At 37.8% G+C, this 13,070-nt stretch overlaps 1 protein-coding gene across 1 annotated transcript in view; it reads right to left on the reverse strand.

The window, feature by feature from the left end:
• Window positions 1-612: 612 nt before the first annotated feature.
• Window positions 613-13,070, reverse strand: part of LOC138365448 (uncharacterized) — a 34,545-nt gene continuing 22,087 nt past the window's right edge. Inside the window, exon 2 of the mRNA XM_069325757.1 lies at window positions 613-1,589. Coding sequence (XP_069181858.1) covers window positions 613-1,589 — 977 coding nt within the window. The remainder of the gene's footprint in view (window positions 1,590-13,070) is intronic.

Here is a 13,070-nt window from a genome sequence, read left to right on the forward strand (position 1 = left end):
ACGCCACCTCCGCGATTCCCTTCTCGTTCCCACAGGCGTCTCATACTCCGCCTTTCTCTCTGTAGTGCTTCAAGCACTCTTCGCTTTTCACGAGGTTAGGGAGGACACATCCTCCACAGGCGTCATTCCCAAGGATGACTTGCGCCTCCATCTTGGGCATTGAGGCGCAGACCCCTACCACTAGGGTCTGACAGCCATAAACAGAATCCAAAGTTATTTTGTGCAGGGGCATCCTCACTGGGCCTCCCACAGTGGTCACAACAGCCACCCCCACACTGGTACTCTCGTAACCCTCGGGGAACAAGGTTCTACTCACCAGGGTAAAATCAGCCCCGGTGTCCCTCAATATCTTCACAGGAATGGGGTCTGCCTCCCCCATCCTTACCGTCCCCTCACACACGAACGGGTGAATTCTCTTCTCTACACCTGGCACGGGCTCACCCCGCACGTTCTCGGTCACTCCACCCGAACGAAAGCAACGTTCCCCCGCTGCTTAGGGCGTTTGCATTCCCGCGCGATGTGTCCCAATCCTCCACAGTTGTAGCAGCGGAACCTTCTTGGTGGTGACCTTCCACCACCACTCGCCCTGGCAACGCCTCCAGAGGCCGTCGCTCAGTGTGTCTTCCTCGCGCCTTCCGTCGTCTCCCTCGTAGTGTCCTTCGGCACAACAACAGATCCGGCACTCTCAGCTAGGGGCTTCTTGACTGGTTCCACAGAGCTTTTCAGTCCCCTACCATCTCCACTCGAGAGGTGGGACTTGGGAGAACTCGTTCCTGTCCTCCATCCATCCGTCTTCCTGAAACTACTCCCATAGCCGGAGTATACTGGCGGTCGGTGCGGTCCCTCTCTGCGTGGTCGCAAGGCTTCCTCCAACATGTCAGCTCTGTCAGCAGCAGCCCTCAGGTCTTTTATGTCAGCCTCCTTGACTCTAATCCTGATCTCAGGAGAGAGCACGGACATAAATTTCTCCATGACCATTAGCCTTTTGACGTCCTCAGCTGACTTAGCCCCTTCAGATTCCAACCACTTCAGGAATTTTCTCTCCATGTCCCGCGCCGTCTCTGCATAAGATTTACCTGGCGAAAGGGTACATTCTCGGAACCTTTTCCTGTAACACTCTGGAGTCAGCTTAAACGAGTGAAGTTCTGCTCTCTTCACAGCATCGTAATTGGTGCATTCCATGAGGTCAAGCATGTTGTAAGCCTCGTGAGCTTCTCCTGTGAGCCTACCCTGAACCAGCTCCGCCCACTCTGCTCTTGGCCACTTCTTGAAGGTAGCGACCCTCTCGAAATGGTTAAAGAAGCCCTCAGCTTCATTAGGCACAAAGACCGGTAAATCGCGCTCTCTCACCCGTCGATCTTCCTGCTGTGAGGGTGCGGGTGCGGCTAGCCCTAGTTCAGCCCACTTCAGCTCAACCTCTCTGTTGGCTTCAATCTTTTGCTGCTTCAGCTTGGCTTCCCGCTCGCGCTCCTCCCGTCTCAGCTGTGCTTCATGCTCACGCTCTTCCCGTCTCAGCCGTGCTTCTCGTTCTTCATGCTTCAGCTGTGCTTCTGCTTCTCGTTCTTCACGTTTCAGCTGTGCTTCTCGTTCTTCACGTTTCAGCTGTGCTTCTCGTTCTTCACGCTTCAGCTGCACTTCTCGTTCTTCACGCTTCAGCTGTGCCTCCAGTTGCAGCTTCATCATCTCCAGCTTAACGCTGCGCCTGCTGCCGCTGGATCCCCTACTGCTTCCACCAATGCTCAAATTCTCCCCTGCACTGGCAGGTGTCTGTGGCCATTCCTGCCTCAAAGCCTCATCTCGGGCCCTGAGCTGCGCCACAATCTCAAGCCTCCTCTCTCCCACTTTGGAGGATCTCAACGGGATTCCAAAGTGGTCAGCTATCAACTGCAGCTGCGCCTTGGTGCAATCATCCAGCACCTGTTCATTCCTGTGTCAATAAACTTTGCTACCTTCTCGTCCTCCATACTTGTGCTATGAGTGAATACCTGTTACCTGTACCTAATACCTATGGCCACTATTAAACACCACAATCTTAATCGTTATCCTGATCGTGATCCTGATCGTGATCCTGGCAAGGTCGCCAATGTCGGGGTTTCTCTCTTGCACTTAAATCCTGGCAAGGTCGCCAAGGTCGAGGTGCCTCCCTCTCTCACCAGTCACCACCAAGTACTAATAGTGATAACTGCTACTTACTGTAGCCCTACGGGTCTTCACTCAATCCTCACGGTGCCACTGTTCACCCGGAGAGTCTCCCAGTCTATCTCCAGCCGGCCTCATAGCCAAAGACGAGTAAGAACACGATCTCTTCTCTTGAACATGTGCCCGCCCCGACAGAGGGCTCTACCGCTCACTAAAGGTCGCCAACTGGTGTTTACCGTGTCCAGTAACACCTCAGTGGAATAGTAATATAGTAGTGGCCCAATAGAACATTAATCAATTTTGGTATCAAGTAAGTATTTGTTTAAATCACTCTCTTTTCAATGGACTCAATAGCAACAAAGTAATGGAGGGATAACACAAACACGAAGGTTGTTTTGTATTTTACTTAAAAGATTAAAGTATTATAATTCTGGATCAGCAACAAGGCAAAGAAATACATGAGCAGCAATCATTTCCTCTTCATAAATCTGGAACACTTCGCGATGGCAACACTCCCGGCTTCCGCGCGATTCCCACGCTCCAAAAACAGTGTTATCGAACGTTTGGCAACTCATTCAGTTCACTGTACTTTCGCCCTGCTCACTGTATTTACTATCATGGCGTGAAGCGCCTATTATCCCTTCATGATCACAGTATATCACAGTACTGGCTTGAACACAGTAAATCACTATACACATGAAAATACTATTCAAAAATTTCAGCATATATATAGATCACTTCATCAATATTTGTAATAACGAGGTAATACTGGGCACACAGCCTTACACTAATAAATTGTACATTTATATATATATATATATATATATATATATATATATATATATATATATATATATATATATATATATATATATATATATATATCTGGCACAAACTTATAATATAAATGACATGAATATAAATGTCCTCGTCACAGAAATCTCTTCATTGAACCACAGGTGCAATCACACACCGTATATATATATTTCATGAGAGCTCTATAGCCTCTCTTCACAACTGTGTCTCACTAGAAACATAGACATTGGTGAGCCCTGCTCACGACATAGAAGACACACTGGCTAATAGTAATCTCTTCACCAAAACCACAGGTGAAATCACACACCATACATATATATATATATATATATATATATATATATATATATATATATATATATATATATTTATATATATATATATATATATATATATATATATATATATATATATATATATATTTATATATATGCCATGAATGTCGGGGTTTCTCTCTTGCACTTAAATCCTGGCAAGGTCGCCAAGGTCGAGGTGCCTCCCTCTCTCACCAGTCACCACCAAATACTAATAGTGATAACTGCTACTTACTGTAGCCCTACGGGTCTTCACTCAATCCTCACGGTGCCACTGTTCACCCGGAGAGTCTCCCAGTCTATCTCCAGCCGGCCTCATAGCCAAAGACGAGTAAGAACACGATCTCTTCTCTTGAACATGTGCCCGCCCCGACAGAGGGCTCTACCGCTCACTAAAGGTCGCCAACTGGTGTTTACCGTGTCCAGTAACACCTCAGTGGAATAGTAATATAGTAGTGGCCCAATAGAACATTAATCAATTTTGGTATCAAGTAAGTATTTGTTTAAATCACTCTCTTTTCAATGGACTCAATAGCAACAAAGTAATGGAGGGATAACACAAACACGAAGGTTGTTTTGTATTTTACTTAAAAGATTAAAGTATTATAATTCTGGATCAGCAACAAGGCAAAGAAATACATGAGCAGCAATCATTTCCTCTTCATAAATCTGGAACACTTCGCGATGGCAACACTCCCGGCTTCCGCGCGATTCCCACGCTCCAAAAACAGTGTTATCGAACGTTTGGCAACTCATTCAGTTCACTGTACTTTCGCCCTGCTCACTGTATTTACTATCATGGCGTGAAGCGCCTATTATCCCTTCATGATCACAGTATATCACAGTACTGGCTTGAACACAGTAAATCACTATACACATGAAAATACTATTCAAAAATTTCAGCATATATATAGATCACTTCATCAATATTTGTAATAACGAGGTAATACTGGGCACACAGCCTTACACTAATAAATTGTACATTTATATATATATATATATATATATATATATATATATATATATATATATATATATATATATATATATATATATATATATATCTGGCACAAACTTATAATATAAATGACATGAATATAAATGTCCTCGTCACAGAAATCTCTTCATTGAACCACAGGTGCAATCACACACCGTATATATATATTTCATGAGAGCTCTATAGCCTCTCTTCACAACTGTGTCTCACTAGAAACATAGACATTGGTGAGCCCTGCTCACGACATAGAAGATACTCTGGCTAATAGTAATCTCTTCACCAAAACCACAGGTGAAATCACACACCATACATATATATATATATGCAATTGACGATCACAAAACACTGATCATTTTATGCGGAAAATCCACAGAGAAATATGAAATGAGGTGAACGTTTCGGCTTTGTTAAAGCCTTTGTCAACACCAGACTGACTAAGGAGAAGGGAGAAGGGGCCTATATATCTTCCCCCCTTCTCCCTTCTCCTTAGTCAGTCTGGTGTTGACAAAGGCTTTAACAAAGCCGAGACGTTCACCTCATTTCATATTTCTCTGTGGATTTTCCGCATATATATATATATATATATATATATATATATATATATATATATATATATATATATATAATATATATATATATATATATATATATATATATATATATATATATATATATATATATATATATTGAGTGTATTACACTTATTTGTATAATTTGCACGACGTTTCGAACCTCCATGGTTCATTCTCAAGTGAATCATGGTTCACTTTCGAACCTCCATGGTTTTCGAACCTCCATGGTTCATTCACTTGAGAATGAACCATGGAGGTTCGAAACGTCGTGCAAATTATACAAATAAGTGTAATACACTCTATAGTAAAAATATATATATATATGTATATATATATATATATATATATATATATATATATATATATATATATATATATACCATGAGAGGAGCTCTACAGCATCTCATCACAACTGTGTCTCACTAGAAACGTAGACATTGGTGAGCCCTGCTCACGACATAGAAGATACTCTGGCTTATAGCTAACTAAATGGAAATGGGAGGCAAAATTGAATTACCTACTTCCACCATCAATGACGTGGACTCGCCCTCTGTTGAGAGTTGAATTGAAGTTCCTGGTCCCGGCTCTCGACTCGTTGTAGGGAACACCCCCACACACACACTGATGGTCTTTCCAGGAACCCAACCAACACCCAAAAACGCGTCTTCTCCCTGCTGCTCTCCTCTGCAGGCCCCGTGCTCCTCCACAACCTCTTGCAGTTGTGGAGGCTGCAGTCGTTCGTATTCCCAGCTAGTTCGTTCTTCTCCTTCCTCATGGTGGACTGGCCCAGCCACTACATCATCACCCAACTGGTGAAACTGTACAGTCGTCTCGGACGTCACTGCTCAGACTTCACTTCATGCAAAGCACCTGTCACTAGAGCACTTGTTGCTAGTCAATTCCTTCTCTGTCCGACACATGGAGTACAGGAAGACCTCACAGGGTGCTTGCAGACCACTGGTGATGCGTAAATCCACCGGAGTTGGGGCAAAAACTGTCAGACTAACAGGACCCCCGATCGCACGTCCGACCTACCTGACGTGTCGTGTCTAACTCCTTGGCGCCACGGCACGCGCCATCCGGACCCCCCTGCACTCGTGACATCATACTTTCCAGGGGCGTTTCTCATTGGCTCCCTGTGCCACGTCACCGTTCTTGACCAATCTGGTGCCACTGACGTCATAACGTCTTGGCGGGAAAACGTAGGGTCCGGCGCCATCTTGGCGTCCTAAAGGGCCTAAGCCACTGGCCAAAAAACTCTTCTTTGGCTAGTTTCTCGCCAACGCGAGAACACCTCATGCTCCCACATATGTCAAATTGTTCTATGGAAGGTAGAGAACGTTCGGGTAGAGTAGATGGTGTGGTGTGGTAGATTTCTCCCACGCTCTTACAGCTGGCGTGGGAGAAATATAAGGGGGTGAACACCGTCACAATAGTCACTTTTTTCAAATTTTTAATATTGTGAGATTTAGATAAAAATATTCGAATTTACTACTATTTCGATACTATTTGAGCTTTTTTCACATATGATTTGGCCTACAAATCTTAGAATTCCACATAATATTGCGTTTTAGTGGGTTTTCTTGCATTAAGCTTTGTACTAAAAATCAACGAATTTAGCAATATTTTGACGTCTTTCATCGTTTTTTCCTTTGGGTGATTTGAACCAAATATATCCGATTTAAGCAATATTTTGCAGTTTTTCTACGTTTTTAATGATTTTCAGTTTATTTTATTAATTAACTACATTTACGACAAATATGATGTATACATGTAATAAATTGCAAATTCACATTAAATACATTATTTTCAATCAGCCATTCGTACCTCGTTAAAATAGGGAGTAAGATATTTATTAAGAGCGAAACCCTGTTTTTATTGCATTTTTCGAAGTTACAGCCGGATTAGAGCGGTTTTACGTGCACTTCTTCTTTCGGTAATATTAACGGAAAATGAGGAACATTTTACTTAATTCTAATGAAAACACATTGATTTTTAACGTTTGTAATGGAAACAACATTTTCATTTGCCTTATTAATGATCTAAATGCCAGGAATCCTAGCGTTACGATTTGAAGTAAAAACCCTCGAAAATGGTAATATAGTGACTTTCAATTTCATGTGCTATTTTAGTTAAAAATATTCGAATTTAATAATATTTCGATACTAATTAAGGTTTTCGCAGCATATGTAAATTGGCCTACAAATCTTAGAATTTCGCAAATTATTGCGTTTTTAGCAAGTTTTCTTGATTTTTTTTGTACTAAAAATGATCGAATTAACATTATTTTGACGTTTATCTTCCTCTTTTCCCTTTGTGTGATTTGAATGAATTATGCAAAATTTTGCGGTTTTTCCACGTTTTTAAGAATTTTCAGTTTATTGTTATTATTTCATTACATATACGACAAATATGATGCAAACAAGTAATTAATTGCAAATTCACATTAAATACATTCTTTGTAATCAACCATTTGTACCTCGTTAAAATAGCGAAAAGATATTGATTAGGAGAGAAACCTTGTTTTTATTGCATATTTCAACGTTTCAGTCGGATTAGAGCGATCTTACGTGTACATCTTCTTTCGGTAATATGAACGGAAAATCAGGAACATTTTAGTTTATTCTAATGAAAACACATTGGTTTGTATCGTTTGTATTGGAAACAACATTTTCATATGCCTTATTAATGATCTAAAAACCACGAGACTTATTTACATGATTTGAAGTAAAAATCCTCGAATTTGGTTACATAGTCACTTTTTTCAAGTTTTTAATGTTGTGTGATTTAGATAAAAATATTCAAATTTACTAATATTTCGATACTACTCCAGGTTTTCTCACGATATGTGATTTGGTCTACAAATCTTAGAATTCCGCATAATACTGTGTTTTAGTAAGTTTTCTTGCATTATTCTTTGTACTAAAAATCAACGAATTTAGCAATATTTTGACGTCTTTCATCGTTTTTTCCGTTAGGTGATTTGAACCAAATATATCCAATTTACGTAATATTTTGCAGTTTTTCTACGTTTTTAAGGATTTTCAGGTTATTGTTAATTCATTACATATACGATAAATATGATGCAAACACGAAATTAATTGCAAATTCAAATTAAATACATTATTTTCAATCAACCATTCGTACCTCGTTAAAATCGCGAGTAAGATATTGATTAAGAGAGAAACCTTGTTTTTATTGCATATTTCGACGTTTCAGCCGGATTAGAGCGGTTTTACGTGTACATCTTCTTTCGGTAATATAAACGGAAAATCAGGAACATTTTAGTTTATTCTAATGAAAACACATTGGTTTTTATCGTTTGAATTGGAAACAACATTTTCATATGCCTTATTAATGATCTAAATAACACCAGACCTATCTATATGTTTTGAAGTAAAAATCCTAAAATTTGGTTACATAGTCACTTTTTTCAAATTTTTAATGTTGTGTGATTTAGATAAAAATATTCGAATTTACTAATATTTCGATACTACTTCAGGTTTTCTCATGATATGTGATTTGGTCTACAAATCTTAGAATTCCGCATAATATTGCGTTTTAGTAAGTTTTCTTACATTATTCTTTGTACTAAAAATCAACGAATTTAGCAATGTTTTGACGTCTTTCATCGTTTTTTCCGTTAGGTGATTTGAACCAAATATGTCCAATTTATGCAATAATTTGCAGTTTTTCTACGTTTTTAAGGATTTTCAGGTTATTGTTAATTCATTACATAGGCTACCTTGAGGTGCTTCCGGGGCTTAGTGTCCCCCGCGGCCCGGTCGTCGACCAGGGCTCCAAATTTCGATACTACTTCATTTATATACGATAAATATGATGCAAACACGTAATTAATTGCAAATTCACATTAAATTCATTATTTTCAACCAACCATTCGTACCTCGTTAAAATAGCAAGTTAGATATTGATTAAGAGAGAAACCCTGTTTTTATTGCATATTTCAACGTGTCAGCCGGATTAGAGCGGTTTTACGTGTACTTCTTTATTCAGTAATATTAACGGAAAATGAGGAACACTTTACCTAATTCTAATGAAAATTCTTTGATTTTTAACGTTTGTAATGAAAACAACATTTTCATTTGCCTTAATAATGATCTAAATGCCACGAAACCTAGCATTATGATTTAAAGTAAAAATCCTTGAATTTGGTAATATAGTGACTTTTTCAATTTCATGTGTGATTTTAGATAAAAATATTCGAATTTACTAATATTTCGATACTACTTCAGGTATTTTCACGACATATGATTTGGCTTACAAATCTTAGAATTCCACATAATATTTTGTTTTAGTGGGTTTTCTTGCATTATGCTTTGTACTAAAAATCAACGAATTTAGCAATATCTTGACGTCTTTCATCGTTTTTTCCGTTGGGTGATTTGAACCAAATATTTCCAATTTTTGCAATATTTTGAAGTTTTCCACGTTTTTAAGGATTTTCAGTTTATTGTTATTAATTCATTACATATACGACAAATATGATGTATACATGTAATTAATTGCAAATTCACGTTAAATACATTATTATAATCAACCATTCGTACCTCGTTAAAAAAGCGAGTAAGATATTGATTAAGAGAGAAACCCTGTTTTTATTGCATATTTCGACGTTTCAGCCCTATTGGAGCGATTTTACGTGTATATCATCTTTTGGTAATATAAACGGAAACCAGGAACATTTTAGTTAATTCTAATGAATACATTGATTTTTATAGTTTGTATTGGAAACAACATTTTTACATGCCTTATTAACGATCTACATAACACGAGAACTATCTATATGATTTTAAGTAAAAATCCTCGAATTTGGTTATATAGTCCCTTTTTTCAAATTTTTAATGTTGTGTGATTTAGATAAAAATATTCGAATTTACTAATATTTCGATACTATTTGAGGTTTTTTTCACGACATATGATTTGGCCTACAAATCTTAGAATTCCACATATTATTGCGTTTTAGTGGGTTTTCTTGAATTATGCTTTGTACTAAAAATCAACGAATTTAGCAATATTTTGACGTCTCTCGTCGTTTTTTCCGTTGGGTGATTTGAACCAAATATGTCCAATTTATGCAATATTTTGCAGTTTTTCCACGTTTTTAAGGATTTTCAGTTTATTGTTATTAATTCATTACATATACGACATATGTAATTTATACACGTAATTAATTGCAAATTCACATTATATACATTATTTTTAGTCTACCATTCGAATCTCATTAAATTAGCGAGAAAGATATTGATTAAGAGAGAAACCCTGTTTTTTATTGCATATTTCGATGTTTCAGCCGGATTAGAGCGGTTTTACGTGTACTTCTTTATTCAGTAATATTAACGGAAAATGAGGAACACTTTACCTAATTCTAATGAAAATTCTTTGATTTTTAACGTTTGTAATGAAAACAACATTTTCATTTGCCTTCATAATGATCTAAAAGCCACGAAACCTAGTATTATGATTTAAAGTAAAAATCCTCTAATTTGGTAATATAGTGACTTTTTCAATTTCATGTGTGATTTTAGATAAAAATATTCGAATTTACTAATATTTCGATACTACTTCAGGTTTTCTCACGATTTGTGATTTGGTCAACAAATCTTAGAATTCCGCATAATAGTGCGTTTTAGTAAGTTTTCTTGCATTATTCCTTGTACTAAAAATCAACGAATTTAGCAATATTTTGACCTCTTTCATCGTTTTTTTCGTTAGGTGATTTGAACCAAATATGTCCAATTTTGCAATATTTTGCAGTTTTTCTACGTTTTTAAGGATTTTCAGTTTATTGTAAATAATTCATTACATATACGTTAAATATGATGTATACACGTAATTAATTGCAAATTCACATTAAATACATTATTTTCAATCAACCATTCGTACCTCGTTAAAATAGCGAGTAAGATATTGTATAAGAGAGAATCCCTGTTTTTATTTGTTTCACCCGGATTGGAGCAGTTTTACGTTTACATCTTCTTTTGGTAGTATAAACGGAAAATCAGGAACATTTTACTTTATTCTAATGAAAACACATTGGTTTTATCGTTTGTATTGGAAACAACATTTTCATATGCCTTATTAATGATGTAAATAATACGAGACCTATCTACATGATTTTAAGAAAAATCCTCGAATTTGGTTACATAGTCACTTTTTTCAAATTATTAATGTTGTGAGATTTAGATAAAAATATTCGAATTTACTAATATTTCGATACTATTTGAGGTTTTTTCACGACATATGATTTGGCCTACAAAGTTTAGAATTCCACATAATATTGCGTTTCAGTGGGTTTTCTTGCATTATGCCTAGTACTAAAAATCAACGAATTTAGCAATATTTTGACGTCTTTCATCGTTATTTCCGTTAGGTGATTTGAACCAAATATGTCCAATTTTGCAATATTTTGCAGTTTTTCTAGGTTTTTAAGGATTTTTAGTTTATTGTAAATAATTCATTACATATACGATAAATATGATGTTTACGCGTAATTAATGGCAAATTCACATTAAAAACAATTTTTTCAATCAACCATTTGTACTTCGTTAAATTAGCGAGTAAGATGTTGATTAAGAGAGAAACCCTGTTTTTATTGCATATATCAACGTTTTAGCCGGATTGGAGCAGTTTTACATGTACATCTTCTTTTGGAAACGGAAAATCAGGAACATTTTAATTAATTCTAATGAAAACACCATGATTTTTATAGTTTGCATTGGAAACAACATTTTTACATGCCTTATTAATGATCTAAATAACACGAGAACTATCTATATGATTTTAAGTAAAAATCCTCGAATTTGGTTGTATAGTGTCGGGGAATACGAGGGGGCGAGTAACAGTATACACAAAATCTTTATCCCAGACACCTGGCAAGATTGCCAATGTCGGGGTTTACCTTAGTTGTAAGTAAATATAAATGTCTGCACTTGATATCCTGTCAACGGTCGCCAACGCCGGGGTGTCTCTCTCTCTACATAGACACCACCCAGTAGTATTAGTGATAACTGTTACTCACTGTAGCCCTGCGGGTCTTCACTCAATCCTCGCGGCGCCACTGTTCGCCAGGAGAGTACCCCAGTCAATCTCCAGCCGGCCTTTATAGCCAAAGACGAGCGAGAACACAGTTGCTCTCTCCCAACCGTGTGCCCGCCCCGACAAGGGCTCCACTGCTAACTGCAATGTCGCCAACTGGTGTTTCCCGTGTCCAGTAACACGTCAGCGTTATTGTGGAATTGTGGTACTAGTGGCAGAGAGCTCACTCATTAAATCTGGTCACAGGCGAAGGTATTTTGTATTTTACTTAAAACCTTCAAGGTATTATATCTATATCAACAACGAGGCATCAAGTACATGCAGAAAGTCTCTCTCTCTTCATAAAACTGGGGCTCGTCTAGAGGGCAACACTCCCCCTCCTGTCAATGTCAGCTGAGTGGCCCCCCTCACCGTGCGAATGCTTATGTACTTGTTTCTTTGGCATGAAGTGCCAATTTCTTTATATTCGCAGGGATCACTATGTTTGTCATCAACACAGTAATTCTATAATGGCAATAGAACGCAATGAATGACCACACTGATCTCAAGTTCAATAACTCATTTCTACAGCAATTAACATAATATTTCACTATAATGGCATAATGCACTGTACTTCATAATACTGACAATGAATGCAATTAACCACGGTACTGTCCTTAGATTCAGTAATTCCTTTCGAAGGCGATAACACAATTAATCACTGCACACATGGAAATGTTATTCAACACACCAACATATACATATATATAGATCAATTCATCAATATCAATAATAATGAGATAAATACCGAGCATATAGCCTAACACCAATAACTGGTACACTTATATATATATATTCTCTGGCATAATTTATAATATTAATACCACATGAAAGAAATCATCAACAACACAGTAAACTCTTCAATGATTACAGGTGCATCCACACACCGCAAATATATATACCGTGAGAGCTTCCTACAGCCTCACTTCTCACAAATGTGTCCTACCGTGACATAGACATTCGTGAGCCTTGCTCAAGACGTGAAAGATATTCTGGCTAAATATATAGCTGACTTAAGGGGAATTGGGAGGGAAACTAGAATCAACTACTTCCACCTCACTGATGTGGACTCGCCCTCCGATGAGAGTTGAATTGCTGCTCCTGGTCCCGGCTCTTGCCTCGTTGTAGGAAACGCCC

This window comes from Procambarus clarkii, chromosome 16, assembly GCF_040958095.1.
Source record: "Procambarus clarkii isolate CNS0578487 chromosome 16, FALCON_Pclarkii_2.0, whole genome shotgun sequence".
In the NCBI taxonomy this organism is placed as follows: Eukaryota; Metazoa; Arthropoda; class Malacostraca; order Decapoda; family Cambaridae; genus Procambarus; species Procambarus clarkii.